The sequence below is a fragment of the Paroedura picta genome, chromosome 4 (genome assembly GCF_049243985.1).
Source record: "Paroedura picta isolate Pp20150507F chromosome 4, Ppicta_v3.0, whole genome shotgun sequence".
Taxonomy (NCBI): domain Eukaryota; kingdom Metazoa; phylum Chordata; class Lepidosauria; order Squamata; family Gekkonidae; genus Paroedura; species Paroedura picta.
In genome coordinates, this window is record NC_135372.1 from 101599486 (window position 1) to 101615913 (window position 16428).

Sequence of the window (16428 nt, forward strand, 5' to 3'; positions counted from 1 at the left end):
TGTAGAAAAGCTGATTTGTATGAACTGGTTAGCTTGATCTTGTCAGATCTCAGCACCTAAACAGGATTGGGCCTGGCTAGCAGTTGGACGGGAGACCAAGGTTGTGAGAAGGAGGCAGGCAATGGCAGACCACCTCCAAGAGTCTCTTGCCTTGAAAACTCCATGCCATTGCCATAAGTCAACTGTGACGACATTTCCATCACCAATGCCAAAATAATCTCAAATTCTTCTGTTCCCTCAACGATGGGCCAAGAACTTGTGTTAGAAACAGGTAAACCATGAATGAGAACCTCCAAAACACAAAGGAAACTGTCTTAACACAGAATATGATATTATTTGCAGACTATTAGTGTTTTAACAAAGCAAATGGCAGAATTGCTACTAGGCATTAAGGAGTGGAAAAACCACAGAAGGCATATATATGGGTTATAAAAGCCCTTTTATAAAGCCATTTTTAAACAAAACCAAAAAGTTTACAAAAGAAAATAAGATACAGAAGAAAAAGTTGTTTAATATATTCCAAAAAAAGGGAGGAAAAAGATGAAGAAGAGAGAAAAAAATGAGAGGGACACAATTCCAACATGCTGAACAATAAAGGGTTCTTTCCATGTTCTCTTTTAATACAAAATACAAGCCAAGGATACACATACTTAAAACAGAGCTCAGGAGCAGATATGCACTCCTGGGAACCCTTCAATAAAAAGCAAAGCAGGGATTGTTAATTCTTTTTTTAATTGCAAGTACATACAGAGACTGGAATATGTAAAATTAAGTAGCACAAAAGACCATCACACAATTCTACCAATGCATGTTGCATCTATAATTCACGAACATGGTCAACAACGTCATGTTCACTTCACCCCCCCTTTAAAAATGCATTTTTAAATAAAGCATTAATGTTACATTCAAACTGAATTCCCAGTACCATGCTGCAGATTTCATTGTCAAGGGACTAACAGCCCTATGGTTATCATCATGACTGCTGACCATGGTACCTTGTTTAGCAATACTCCTTCAGATAAGTGACTAGCAGAAGCCAAGTATTCTAATCAGCAGCCTCTTTCCATGGCCACTCATGAAAATATCAAGAAGGAGATGCAGGGCCCAATAGGGCACTCAACACCCAAGACAAACATCTACTGCATTCCTTTTCAGTAACTCCTAGTGGAGGTGAAGGGCACTTGCCCCACATGGGAGTATGTTTAGATCTGAGAATTAGTTCAGGGTTTTACTGTGACGTGTTCCTGGTAAACAAATTATGTAATTCTCTTATATACAACTTTTGTAATAAGTGTTTCTGCAGGAAAAGTAAAATTCACAAATTTCTAAAACACATTAATTTGTCAGGCACCCATACATGCATACACACATGCTCGCTCTCTCACACACGCGCACACAAATACTTGAAGGGGTTGTCATATTGTGGCTTAAGCAAGTTTGTGTACTGTTCTGTCCGAAACCCCTATAAAAAATCCCCTCCCCAGTTATACAAAGCATGTGCAGAATGGTACCTTGAAGTCACACCAAACATGCTCAAACTGATGGAGCCATTCCATTCTCTACAGTTTTGTACAGGGGCAGGTGGAGCAATGGATGTTTTTAACAGTGGTCAACAATCAAGATCATATAGTGAACGCTTTAACAGACTTGAAGAGAAGCATCTGTTTTCAGGGCTACAAAAGAGAGTTAGTAGATAATAACAAAATGGGAACTACCCAGTGAAGCAGAAAATCCATGTAAGGATGGGAAGAGACAAAAAATACCCAAGTTACCGGGGGGGGTGTGTGTTAACGTATGGGGCCCCCGACTATTAATTAGAGCACCCATGTTTTAAGAACCTTTCTAACTTCTGCCCTGAGCATATCACTCATGACCAATTATCTCACACACACAACAGGAATTCACTATCCAGTTTCACAATTCCCATTTAGCCCCCAAATTCCACAAGTAGTTTGTTCCAAATGCAACGGGGCGAGGGTCATTAGATTTCAGCTACAGCTGGATCCAAGCAACAAAGGCAGGGCCTAATTCAATGAAACTACTTGAAGAAAAAGTCACCCCCACAAGTACTAATATCACTTCCCAAATACCTAAAATCATGGAAACCAATTTCCTTTTATTTTATAAAATCATGTGCCAACATTATGATTTGTTATAAAAAATAAACACTCCACAGAAAAATTACATAAAGCAAAGCACCAATTTCTACAGCTCATAAGCTTCCAGCATGTTATAACTCTCTCCCCTTCTCAACTCCACTTTAGTTTAGCTGTTTACTGTACTTGGGCCAATAGCTTTTAAAATCAATTTTAAAAAATCTCTTCAACATAATTTAACAGTTTTACTACTTGGCGCAGTCACATTATGACTGAGTATATTCATCTTCTACATTGACTCTTCTAGTTAAGTCCAGAAGGGCTTACAGCTGAGATTCAGTGTACTAGAATGTATATAATTTCCCCACTGTTTCTAAAATTTAATTTCCATATTAGATCAAACCAATCACTCTAAGCTCCTGCATTTAAGTTTCTTTGATCTGCCTCTAAAAATTATACCGAAGAGAAAAGCCACCATAAAGGTGGTATTTGGATACTCATTGTTAAGGTGTGCAGGCTGTTCCTTCAGTACCACGGCAACCATTACCCAGTCAAATCCAAAAGGAAAACTGCAAGCACCCTTCCAAAGCCTTATGCAATTTTATTTCTATCCCTGTTGCTTTCAAAACTATTACTAGATACACTAAACATTTGCTTTTGGTTTTCCAGCAAATTTGCATTACATTAAACTCATTAAATTAGGGCATTATTTATCTCCCATTTCCAGGAAGCAACTGAAGTAGAGTGACTAATACATATCCGAGTAGATTGCTTTGTTTCACTGGTGCTTACATGGAACAAAACTGAACTCATACTTTAAGGATGGAATAGCTGTAATGCATACAAAATTGATACACACAGAGAGAGAGAAATGACAAGGAAGTGAATTTCTGTAAAACAGTAAAATATTTAAAATATTGACACTGTTTCATTACTGTTATATTAACTGCAGAAAAGATACTTTCTTTCAGGCTCCCAAAAATACATGAGTGACTGATTGGGTGGATGGATGGAATCATTTATTAATTTTATGAAAATTAAGAGTTTGCAAAAGTTCCTTAGAGTTTTGTTTTTGTGGGGACATATACAAAAAGCAATTTAAAAAGGATGGAAAAAAGAGTTTATGTTCTGAGATTCAGTGTACAGGTAACCTGTACATGACATCAGGCACATATACTGTTTCACTGGTTCAAATACTTAAGTAGAAAAATCTCAATGGCTTTCCAAATGCTTATTAGCCTGAACCCTCTATATAGTTGTATCTGTTAAAGAAAAATAGAAGCAGCATATTCTTTGGAACAATTATAAATTAGAGGTGAAATCAGCTGTGTTTAGATTCTATGGGTAATCACTCTAAAACCTATACATTTGGAAAACCTAAATAAAATGAGATTGTTATATGAGATACAACTACTATTAAGCACTGCACACTCAAAAATGGAGTGCTATAATTTTCATGCTCAGGGTATCCTGATTGGTAACTTTTGAACTTTGGATAATTTGCCCAGATCTACTATTTGATTCAGTTTCACCCCAAGAAAGAACATGGTATTTCTACTTCCTTAGGATTGTTTTAAAATACACAAGACAACATGTTGCTTAAAATGGACACTTCCAGCAGACTCAACCTGCACTGCTTAGATAGACTTCCAGGCAGATTTAGAGAGGAAATTATGGAGACATGAACAGAGCTGCTAAATGCACATACCTATGCCACCACTATGAAAACACAGCCGTGGTAATTCACTTCTTTTGCATTCTTTGCTTTGGCTTTCCAATACTATCCAGGCAGGCATGGTCCTTGAAGATTACACTGGTGAGCAGAATCTACTGTGTTTCTAATTACAGAAAATGTGTAGAAGTCAAAGGATCTGCCTTCACAACACTATCATTCAATTTCAATTAAATTGTGATTGGCTGAGGGGTGTATATTATGACTGTACAAGATGAAAAACAAAGCTGGTGGCACTCCAATTTATACTGAATACTGCAATCCCTTTATCTAGAACAGAAGGGCAAAATTCAAATTGTGTTTAAATTGGCAGTACTAATGCACCAGTTAGAGGTCATCGAAATGACAGCACTTGCCCACTTTGAATGTACTGTACATTGGCAGGGTATCCTAGTTTTGTGATGTACCACAATTCTACTCTACTGCTAAGGCCATCAATCTCTTATCTGATCCAGTTTCACCTTGTCCCTTACTTAGCCTAGGTATGCAATACCTGGCGGTGGAGAAGCATGAATTGCAATCTATGCTGTAATCTAAACAATAGGTAAGGGCAACTTATACCATCTCTTGGTGGAAGCTGTGTTGTCTGCCTATGGAGGATAAAAGGGGGAAAAACAACATTTAAGCCATGTCTCATTGGATGGTTGTTTTAGGAATCTCCCCAAATCCAAGCTTAAAATTTTATGAAAATATTTTTAAAAGCATAAAAAACAGGAGTTTTAAAATGAACAAGTATCATAAGAAAATGAATGCTATTTGGCCAGATAGAATCCTAACCTAACCAGAAAAAGGATACCACAGTGTGAACAGGTAGGCTCTTTACTAAAAACTTAAATACTTAACAGGCCAAATGATCATTCAAATTATCTTGGCTATTAAAAATAGGTTTGTGGAACCCAACATTCAGAATTTTGGAACTTCAAAAACCCTTGATGGAATTTAAAACAATAAAAGTTATTCATTAAGGATGGATTTCCTTCATCAGAAATACTATATGCAATAACATGGATTTTGGATTCAATTAAGCAATAGTTGCCTTAGAAGAACTTTCCCAGCTTTCGAACACCTATTCTATTTTGTTAGTTACGATCTACAAGTGACAGCATCAATCTTATTGCTTTACAACTGCAGTAAGCCTCCAAAAATATAATCTTTAGTAAGCTGTTAAATTAAGTCTAAATGGCTTTCAGATTTGGTTGGGGAGAATGGAATGGCCTGTAGAGACTGTGACATCAAAACATTATTGTGTAAGGATTCTCTTTAAAAAAAAAGAAAAGAAAATACTGTACTATTAAAACAGCTAAAGTAAAGGTGGCATTCACAGCCCATGAGTCAAGCCACAACCAAAACCATGTTCTACCCCTAAGTATATCCTCTTTTCCTTCCTCTTTCAAAAAAAAGTTTCTTTCCCACACCACCATTTAATCTTCACCGGAGGGAACTTCATCTTCGGACCCTTCATCCCCAGACTTCTCTGGAGGAGGACTGATTGATTTCTTCTTTCCTGGAGGACTTTCAGGCTCTTCATCCTCATCTTTTGGAGATGGGGTTTTTTCTTTTGATGTCTTTGAAGCTGAAGGACGGCCTACCTTCCCTTTGCCTTTCACTGGACTTGGCGTAACTGAGGGGAGAAAGCACCAAAATGTAATACATCTTATAAATAAAATTGCCCTATTCAATTTGTGGTGGAAAGTACTGCCAAGTTACAGCTACTAAGACCTATTATTAATCTAGTAAGTATTAGCTTAACCTAGGTTTTATTTATTTATATTTATTTATTTATTTATTACTTCAATTTATAGCTCGCCACTCCCCTAAGGCTCGTGGCAGGTAACAACATATAAAAACCCATAAAACCCCTAATACATAAAAACATCCTACAAAAACTAATACACCGTCCAACCCAACCAACCCGACAGCAGCGGCATTCCTAGGGAGGGGACCAAGGAGCACGGCATATATAGCCCTGAGAGGGGAAGGGCGGCCCGATCTATAAGGAGGCGCTGGCCTCAACCACAGGCCTGGTGGAAGAGCTCTGTTTTGCAGGCCCTGCGGAAAGCTGGTAAATCCCGCAGAGCCTGCAGCTCTTCTGGGAGCTCATTCCACCAGGTAGGGGCCAGGACCGAGAAGGCCAGGCGCGCCTCCCGGGGTCTGGGAATCACCAACAAATTTGTCCCCACAGAGTGTAAGGCCCTGCGGGGGCATAGGGCGCCAGGAGGCCCCTCAAGTATGTGACTCCCAGACCGCAGGACTCACATACTTGAGGGACCGCCTGGCGCCCTCACTTTTCCGATTCAAAGTAACATCAACATTTTTGCTCTGTTCCAAGGAATAGGTACTGAAGAAGCAATAATCACTGCCAGGAATTGCTGCAAGGCAGGCATCAGTTTGAGAGTTTATAGTGATGAAAGCAGGAGTTCCAATACAGGTTGACCTAAAACAAAATGAGGGCCTTTCTGGAGAGTGAATCAGGCCCTGCACACCCTACATAATGAGTAGCTTAGCTATTCAAATCTCATTTTATTTTAGGCTCGCTGAACAAAGCTGCTGTATAGACATTGGTTCTTGAATTTATGTAAGAGAAGACTACTATCACCTTGTTTGTCCCACAAGCATAACACACTCAGTGTATTTAAGAAATGTATAGTTTGCACAACAGTGATCCAACTATCTATTTAAGAAATCATTTAATCCAAGACACCAAATGAAGGAGATCACTGTATTTTCAAAAGGCAAATCTTTATGAAACTGAGATCCTTTCCCCAAGCGTGTGCACATTTCTGGTGCTGTTATATTAACAGTCACAATCTTATTTTCATTCCTATTAGAATAAAGAAGACAGTCACTGGGATTGGAAGGCTCAAAATATCACCTGTTTTAATCAGCACTGGCAAGTGGTCTGAACACAATATTGGCAGCTAGGAAGTCTAAGAATCCCATCCTGATTCAGCCACTAAGTCCTTTCACTTCCTGAAAATAGGAGTAATCCATACATGAACTTTACTGTACATCAGATCTGTTTTATTATAGATTGCCATGTATGTTCATCTGAACAGAATGCTAGTTGAACAAGTATTTGAGACTGACCTTGCAAGCAAAACTCCATTATGTGATTGCCAACAGGGCAAAATAAGAACTTGAAGCAAGCTGAGCTCACCTGTAGCCTTTAGCCTGGGCCTAGGCATTTTCTTTTCTTTCCTTTCTGGTTTGGATTTCTTAGCCACTTTTTTGTTCTTCTTTTTTGAACTGCCATAGTCACTATCATCATCATCTTCCACAAGGAAGTCTTCATCGCTGCCAGAATCTTCTGTGCAGAGAGAGAGGAATGAAATGTCTCTAAGAAGGGCTGTTCTTGATCACTTGGAAGGGAGACAGAATGAGGGAGAGAATCTGGTAGGTTGATCAAGGGACAGGAGTCAGTATTCTTGGCTTCTATATCCTGTAATATACTTGCTAGAACTTGGAGAAATCACGACTTCTTTGCCTCAGTTTTTTTCTCATGCTTTATGACTGGTGCCATGCAGCACTTACTTTAATTAGTGGCAGAAGTAAATTTCTCCATGCCTCAAGAACAACTACATGTAGATGCAGAGCGAACATTTCCTGTACTAGCTGCTGTAGATGCTACATCAATGCCCTTAACCAGCCTGACTGTTTTCTTGTTCAATATGGTCTTCCATCTTGTAGCAAGTTGTAGAAGTGCCCTCTGAAGCCAATACCAGTATCTTATTACACACGGATACACAGCAGTACTATACAGCTTCCATGTTTTGATTCCAGGTGTCCAAGAGTCATCTAGTCCATCAATTCACTGGGTTCCTTTGTTTATTAGCACACATTCACTGCAAATTTCATAGTTGGCCCCCAACTTTCTCCTTTTAGAGCACATGTCTGTTGATTCATACAACAGACAAATTAAAAAGCAAAAGCATTGTAACATTCTGTTTTTAAACTGCTGGTAAATTCTAATGATGAACACAAGCAGGGATTTTACCCTTTGGAGCATCATGAAGCCAAACAGGATGGTATTTGTAATAAAATGGCCTGTTCAGTTAGTTGTCCAGTGCTGAAGATAAAACAGTGACGATATAGCAACCTTGACTTCATTGTGAATTTACTAATGGAAATACTGTCAAAAGGTAGAAACATTTTCAAAATGTTTTTGATATGACTGAAACGATTTGGTGCCCTGAACTGAGGGTTCAGATTTTTCCTCTTTGTTGTCAACTTCCAGTAATCTGCACTTAGTACACAAGAATTGAAGCATCATGGTTGTCTATCTGACCAGCACACCCTGAATACCATATCAAATAGAGCCCCCATTTGTCGATCCCATTCCTATTCTCAGTGTTCTTGCATGCCAGTCAGCCCCACTTACTTTCCTGGAATGATGCCTCCTCCTCCTCTTCATCTTCCTCTTCACTGCCCACATCATCCATGAGCATTTCCCGTTGCTTGGAAGCAGCTTTGGAAGCTGCCTGTCGTTGCTGACGCACATTTTTGTGGTCTTCTTTCTCATCCTCACTGTCATCTGTTATAAAATCACCAAAGAATACTGATGGACAGTACTAATTAAGGGTAGGAAAAAACTGAGCTGCAGCAGAATGTCTCTCTAATTTTAGAGAGATTTGCTGGACATCAAATAATTCAGATGGACATTTTGAAGACATCTCACTGCAAAATATCCACCTGATCTCCACAATCTTAGTCTTTTAATTTAAATGATGCGGCTATAATGCTTTACAATGTTTTATTCTCTAGTTGCTGTTATGTGATTGCCCTATTTTTATTTTTAGTTATTTATCCTGCAAACAGAAACAGTTTCTCTAACCTTCAGATAGGGGGCCTAGGAAAGGAATGGCACAAGGCAAATGCTCTTCACCTGTTCCACCCATGACAGGATTTTTTTTCTTTTTGGGGGGAGGGGATATCTCCCAGTTCTTTCTTCTTTCCAAATCCCCATGTCACATGGAATTTTGTTAAGCAGTGACTTTTGGGAAAGCATAAGCTGCTGCTGGGGGAAAGCATGGACTTGACTTTAGTTGCCAAGCTATTTCACAGTTACAGCCATGTTTCATATTTATAAAAAAAATTAATAATAAATATTGCCATCTTCCTTTATTTAGAACATCATAGATTTGGAAGGGGTCATAGAGGCCATCTAGTCCAATCCCTGTTCAATGAAAGATAAGTTATCTGTCCACCTGCTGCTTAAAGACTGTCAATGGGAGGTAGTCACCATCTTCTTGGGCAGCTAATTCCACTGCTGCACTACTCTGACTGCGATATTCCACACACACACCATATCTAGCTGGTATCATTCTATATATAAACTTATTACTGCGGGTCCTATCCTCTGCTGCCATAAGGAACCACTCCTCCTCTAAGAGACAGCCTTTCAAATAAAGGTTAAATACAGCAATCATGTCCCCTCTCAACCTCCTCTTCTCTAGGCTGAACATTTCCAAGCCTCTCAGCCTTTCCTCATAGGGCTTGGTCCCCAAGCCATGGATCAAAGCCTATTCCTTACATTGTAGAAAACAACAATTTGCCTAATATAATGCACATACCCAAATGGATTTACTAGTTCATCACAAAGCTTTGTCCACTGGAATATTTTAGATAAGAGATTTTCTAAGGATCAAAGAAACTGTTAAAATAGGATACCAAATAGGTAGTGTATCAAAAAGATGAGGGCATATCTGGTAATACTTCAACCTTATTTCATGAGACCAGAGGTTATGATCCACCTGCACTAGAATATTCCAATAGGTAACTGGAGGAATTACCAAAGGTATTTGTGCTTTGAATTGTGATGGATATTGGAACAGAGTACTGCTGTTTGCACACTGCTGCAAGGCTAATTAATGCTCCTGCTTTACCAGAGTGTAATTCCCATTCTTTCAGTCTCTTTCACCTAAGCAAAGGTTTTTGAGAAAGCCCAATTGTTTCTTTTCAGAAAAGAACATGTTAATAAAACCAGATATTATGTGCTAGTTAAGCCACAGAAGTGTTAGAATATTCTCTATTCTATGTTTCACCACAGAATTAGGATAAGGAACTGGGAAAATAGAAAAGGACAGTTTCAACTGTCAATCCAACAGTCACATAACTCAATTTATTTATGTTCAAAGCTTTTTATGCACTGAGATAATCTGTTCTTGAAATGGCTCAACCTTTAATTAGTACTAGTCTTCCATGCACATATATAGTATGAAGTGAGTAGGTGGAAACCTGGTCAATTAAGGTGTGGATCCTGTAAGTTTTCCTAGAAATACATGATCTGAAAATGTTGACAAAGTAGATTATCTAGAGCAGAAGTGTTACAAGGGCAAGATCTGACATAAATGTCATTTTGTCAGGCTGGGTTGTGTGCCATAAAATGTCATGCCAGATACCACAGAGATAAACTTTAGTACACAGGCAAACCCAACTAACGATATTATTTTTTACTCAAAATACAAACATGCTTAACACTCTTTCGTTTATTTCTTTTATTCAACAATCTTTGATAATTGCTGCTGAAGTGAGGGGTGCACACATACTGATGGGGAGGCGGCAACATATATGCAGCCTTGCCCAACTGAGAGAGGGGAGGGAGATTATCCCTCCTGTCAGCCAACCTGATGTGGGTCTTTTTCACTTCTCTTGCAGTCACCACCACTCTCCTCTTCTTTGCTCTGGGGCTGGATATAACAGACCTGGCTGTGCCAGTTTCATCCTCTAGATCAGTGGTTCTCAACCTGGGGGTCGGGACCCCTGTGGGGGTTGAATGACCCTTTCACAGGGGTTTTGGCAGGGTAAGCAGCTTGGCCGGCGGGTTGCACCATCCACACAACAGCCTTACAGGGTAGATAGAGATAGAGCGTTTGTCTATTTGAAGCAGTGGAAAAGAGTGAGATCAGCATAGTGGGACAAGAGGCAGAACTGAACTGAACCCCCCCGGAAAAACCCAATTTACATACTATCATGAACAATGGATCTTCACGCCATTGGTCAGTTTCGGTTTAATTTCTGTGAAAGAAGACTTGCATAATTTTATGGTTGGGGGTCACCACAACATGAGGAACTGTATTAAAGGGTCGCGGCATTAGGAAGGTTGAGAACCACTGCTCTAGATAGGCCAGTTTCATCCACTGGGCAATATGTTTGATACCCCTGAATAATTAACATGTGTCAATTGAACTCTGTATATACAACAGTAAAATACTGAAATTATCACAATGACGTAGTTTTGATATACAATTTTTACCTGCAGCTCTTTTCCTGGATTTTGAAGTTGCTCGTTTGTTCTTGTCAGGTTTGGCTTTTTTCCCTTTTTTGTTCTTTTGAGAACTCTCATAATCACTATCAGCTTTGCCATCATCTGCTCCTAAATCATCTTCACTGCCAAAATCTTCATCTGAGAGAAAAGAGTGATAAATGACACTTAATATGTATCTTCTGCAGAAAAACACAATAAGAAAACACAACTTGTTTCAGCCTTCAGTAGTACGGGCTAATGAGCAAATGATGAACACACAAAAAAAAGAATGTGTACAGTTACAAATTATTTAAAGCAGGAGACATTAGGGTTTTAGACAACTCCAATCATAGAGCAATGGCACAGGTAATTCTTGTAGACATCCCCAATTCCCCACTTGGTTGGCTGTCCACGCTACAACAAAAGCATAACTACCCGCTGAGTGTGAATCGTCTCTCTTTGTTTTCATGTCTTTTTCAGAGTCCTCACTGCAAAAAGGAAAACAAATTTGACATTATCTTCTAAGAAAGACTATTTTGATGGCATATAAACAAAATTATATCAAATCTAAATGCAAGTTACATAGCACAAAAATTGTAACACACCAAAAATAATTATCTAGCAACCCTGCACCCAATTCAATCAAATCCAAACACCCACTGAAACACAATATTTACTTGTTACCACAGTGAAGAAAATATTCCACAGCTTTGGTGCCACCACTTAAATAAAAAAAAGGATGGACCCAACGATCCAGGGATGGGAGAATCTTCCTTGCATCCCTGTCTCCCTACAATCCTTTCCACTTCCAGAAAAGTCAACACTGGTCATAACACATGACCTCAAGACTAAGCTTTTCCAAGTTCAGAAAGGACTGCAGAGGTAGCAAAGTTCCATGAGTATTGACTTTCTACTGTTCAGTTCAAACTTTATTACAGTTGTTCAGACCAAGTTGTATGACGTTAATACATAAAAGACCAAAAGAATATGGTCATTTGATATAATGCAATTTAAAACAGATCATAAAATAGAACTTAAAATTATGCTATTTTAGAGCATCGGATTTTTATGGCGGCGACACAAAACTTAACCAGCTGAGTTGTCACCTGGGGGGATTCATCACTTAGCAGCCTCTTTGCTCGATCTACATCATGATGTTCTGGCAACTTTTTAAGGAGTGGTTCAATCAAGTTGCTTTCTACTGATAGACAACTTGTCACAGCCAGATCACCCTCACATCCAACTCTTGTCTTATCACTCATTAAATCTCAAATGGTGGGAACATATATTGGAAGGTCTCAATAAAAAGAAAGACTTATGTTGAAAGATGGTGTATTTAATGCCCCTTGGTTCCAGGCAATTTGGGGTTTAAATTTCTAATGCAGCGCCTTAAACTGGGCTTAGAAAATAAACAAGAATCATGCAGTTGTTCAAAACTAGAATGATATACTCCAGACAGCCTGCCTGTTAACTGTCTAAGAGATCCATTTCAAATCTTTTCATATAAATGCATTTTAAGAAGTCAAACATTGAAGTTATTAGGATGTGAATAAACTGAGGCCAGATCTCACCTGTCAAAGGAACAGGACAACTGGTAAGCAAGCCTTCTTTTGTAAAAGGCATCACCACCTGGACATCTAAAAGTACTCTGAGTCTATGAACCTACCCAAACTATGAACCTATGTCTTCAGAGGGAAAGCAATCTATCCAAATCAAGCTGAAAATCTACTCCAACATCAGCCATATCCATGTCCAGCTGCCCCTCCATCTCCTCAGAATTTTAATTTATTCACTCCTAAATAATCTATCACTGACCTAAGATAGCACCTCAAATACTCCTCTAAATGCTTCAGTTGGGAAGGAAGATAGTGCTGTGCATCACTGACATTAATTCACTCAAATTATATAAATACTAGGGGCAAAGCCCATTGTATCCAAGAATACAGCGGGCGCTAGAGCTTGGCAGTGGGAAGAGGAAGGGGAGGAGTTGTCCAGTCTGTAAGGGCATGGGGTTGAATGTGTGTGTTGTGTGGGAGGTTGTGGTGGCATGGTGGCAAATGAGGGCATGGGTGTGGAGATATGGGTGTCAAGAACCTGTGGTGTGGAATGTTTGTTGAGTGTGGGAGAGGACTGACCTTTGGGAATTTTGGCATAGTGGTTACAGATGAGCTTTCCAAAGCCACGTCCTCAGATATGTGAATGGAAAATCAGACTGGAGACTCTTCTTAGGGGAAGATTACATGGCAACCAATTCCTCCCAGTTCTGCATCATTTCCTTCCTTGTGTGAATGTCCCTCTGCCCTAATACACATGGGGTAGTCACAGTACACATGTGTCCACCCTGTTCCTTCTTTTCCATTTTTTCACTGTTGATAAAATGTTATGTGCCCACATGCTTATTTCATGATTGCTCCTTAGAAGAACGGATTTTTGTACCCTATTGCTTACTATCCAAAGGAGTCTCAAAGCGGTTTACAAACACCTTTTCCATTCGTCTCTCCACAATAGTCAACCTGTGATGTATGTGGGGCTGTGAGAGGTCTGAGAGAACTGGGAATGGGCCGCAGTGACCCAGCAGGCCTCAGGTGTCTTAAAGCATTTCCCAATCGTCTTCCCTTTCTCTCCCCATAGCAGACTCCCCATGAGGGAGGTGGGGTAGTGAGCCTCACAGGGAAGCTAGCAACCCTAAGAGGAAGACTCTCTGTGCACAACAGTCTTAACCAGGGGTAGTCAAACTGCGGCCCTCCAGATGTCCATGGACTACAATTCCCAGGAGCCCCCTGCCAGCGTTTGCTGGCAGGGGGCTCCTGGGAATTGTAGTCCATGGACATCTGGAGGGCCGCAGTTTGACTACCCCTGGTCTTAACCTTAGTAAGGTTTTTTATACTGTTTTTTATTTGCCAGGCCAAAAAGTCATTTCAGTTATCATGTGTCCCCAGCCATTTACTTGTTCTCTATTTACAGTTTCAGGCTGTAAATATTTATTTAGATCTTCCTGCACATTCCAGACTCACAGGACTGATGCTGGTCTGCCTGTCTGAGCCCCAGAATACAAACAGTTGCTGGTAAGGGCTGACCATAGCCCATATTCCAGGAGGGACACACCTACACCACTCCCTACCAACTGCAGGCAAAAATGGCTCCTTTGAAGGCTGGACTCTGAGGCGTTTTACAATTTTGAAGTCCCAACTCCAAACCTCCAGGAATATTTCCAACTCAGGGGTAGCCAACCTCCTGGTGGGGCCTGGAGAGCTCCTGGAGAGTATAAAAATCAGCTCCCCAGGCGGAAAGGGCTACTTTGGACAGGGTTGTAGTAGAGAAGAAACATTTAAGGCTTCCCACACAGGTTGTTGTTGAATTGAAAGACTTGTGGCCTACTGCACAGGGTTGTTGTGCAGATGAAACAGGAGACAAAAGAGCCAGTTTCTTCTGCTGAATAACGCTGTGCAGTGGCCTCAAATGTGCAGAGAGTTGCAAAGAACAAAGACACGTGGCTTGGCTGTGTCTAACCCCCGGCCAGAGCAGTATTTTAAGTGAGAAGGGGCTTTTGTGTGGCCTCCCTGTCAGCCAACTGTTTGGCAGAAGGAGAAAGCCCCCCCCTCAAAAGGAAGGCTCTTAGGCTCCCCTGCATTACTCTCTGAAGGAAAATGCCTCCCTCCCTTCAGTCAGAGCTTGTCAGAGGCTCCTTTGCAGCAGGCCTCAAGGGAGGGAGGGGGAGACCACTCAGCAGCCTCCTGCCAGCTCTGTCAGGGTTCTGAGGCAATTTGCAGTTGGATATGACATTTAGGACAGCCTTGGGGCAAAAAGGGCTGGCACAGCCTGTGTTCTTATCCCCCTTGGCTGCTGACCTCCTCTCCCTGGGGTGGTCAGGAGCAAACTGGCAGCCAGACTGGGCTGGGTGAATGGAATTTTGGTCTGTCCTGGTGAGGGGCCAATCGGAAGGCACAAAGCGTCTTCCGATTGGCCCTTCCGATTGTCAGTCCAGGGCCAAAGGGCCAAGTGTCCCCCCCCATCACAGACTGAGCCCATCCCAACACCCCTTACTGTTTTATTAAGAGGGAAAAGATAATAAATAAATCATGCACTCTCAGCTGGCTGACTTGGGCAGGATACAGCAATACAATAACTATAAAATAAAAACCATACATAAAAACAGTACATTCCCTCTGCAGTCCCTAATGCCCTTAAACCACACTTGTCCCCTACAGCCCAGCACCTCCAGAGGATAGGTAGAGATAGAAGAGAAGAGAAGAGATAGAAGGTAGAGATAGAAGAGAAGTGTTCCAAGATTTTCCTCAGCCCAGGCTCAACCAAATGTCCAGTGGAAGAGATCAGTCTCATAGGCCCTGTGGAACTGAGAGGGAACAGATAACCCCCTTCAGGTTTTGAGAAACCCCAGAAGTGATGTCAACAGGCTATACCTCCCTACCCCACCCCCAGTAGTCACATGTCACCATTAGTCACATCACCCTGACACTCGCACTGGATGTGACATCATCAAGCCATTCCCACAGCACAGGAAGTGATAGCAATGAAATATTTTCAGATTATTTGTGAACAGAACTCTGGCCTGGCTACCAGTTTGATCTTCTTCAGCAAAGAGAGCCTGCAGAAACAGCGCTGGCCGAAATGGCCAGTAATGGGCCTAGAGATGGAAAAGGGAGGGGGATCGGTCATAAAAATCCTTGCTGGCTGAGGCTCATTGCATGTGGCAGCAACTAGAGTCCAAATGGGTAAGTACTCCCATTTTAACTTAATTGTGTTGGAGGGGTGGTAGGAGGCAACAGAGCAGTGGATACTTGCTCCAGTCCTGTTCCCAGCCCAGCAAAGAAGCGTCACTGGACTGTTTCTGGAGGGTTTTTTTTTTTTGAGGGGGGGGGGGGGGCAAGGGCGACAGAACACGATGGGTGATGTCACTTCTAGTGACATGTGACTTTTAGTGATATGGCAGAGAGGTGTGGCCTGCTGACATCACTTCCGGTTTTTTTGAAGCCTTAAAAATGTTTCGGGGGTTTCTCAGTAAAAGGCTGATTGCCTTGCGCTCTAACACCTCCTATCTCCTGGTGGTCCCTGTCCCCAAGGAAGCCCACTTCACCTCAACCAGGGCCAGAGCTTTCTCGATCCTAGCCCCCATCTGTAGAATAAGCTCCTAGAGGAGATCAGGACAGAACCTGAACAGTTCTACAGGGCCTGCAAAATGGAGCTCCTATGCCAGGCATTTGGTTGAGGTCAATCTAAGCCACCACTTCCCATTGGCCACTCAAGCCTCCCTCCTATGATGACTACTACAAATCCACTCACCCACTGGATCTCAGTATGAGTTGAGCTGATGCTCTTTGCGGTTTCCACCGTACTTT

At 41.1% G+C, this 16428-nt stretch overlaps 1 protein-coding gene across 2 annotated transcripts in view; it reads right to left on the reverse strand.

Moving 5' to 3' along the window:
* Positions 1-420: 420 nt before the first annotated feature.
* The window catches only part of NUCKS1 (nuclear casein kinase and cyclin dependent kinase substrate 1), a 33830-nt gene continuing 17822 nt past the window's right edge, over positions 421-16428 (reverse strand). The window contains exons 4-8 of one of the 2 annotated variants that reach the window (XM_077334751.1): positions 11507-11559; positions 11081-11230; positions 8207-8359; positions 6986-7135; positions 421-5449 (exon numbers count right to left, since the gene is read on the reverse strand). In XM_077334751.1, the coding sequence (XP_077190866.1) occupies positions 5250-5449; positions 6986-7135; positions 8207-8359; positions 11081-11230; positions 11507-11559 (706 nt within the window). In that variant the 3' untranslated portion in view covers positions 421-5249. The remainder of the gene's footprint in view (positions 5450-6985; positions 7136-8206; positions 8360-11080; positions 11231-11506; positions 11560-16428) is intronic. The other variant, XM_077334752.1, reaches the window with a different exon arrangement.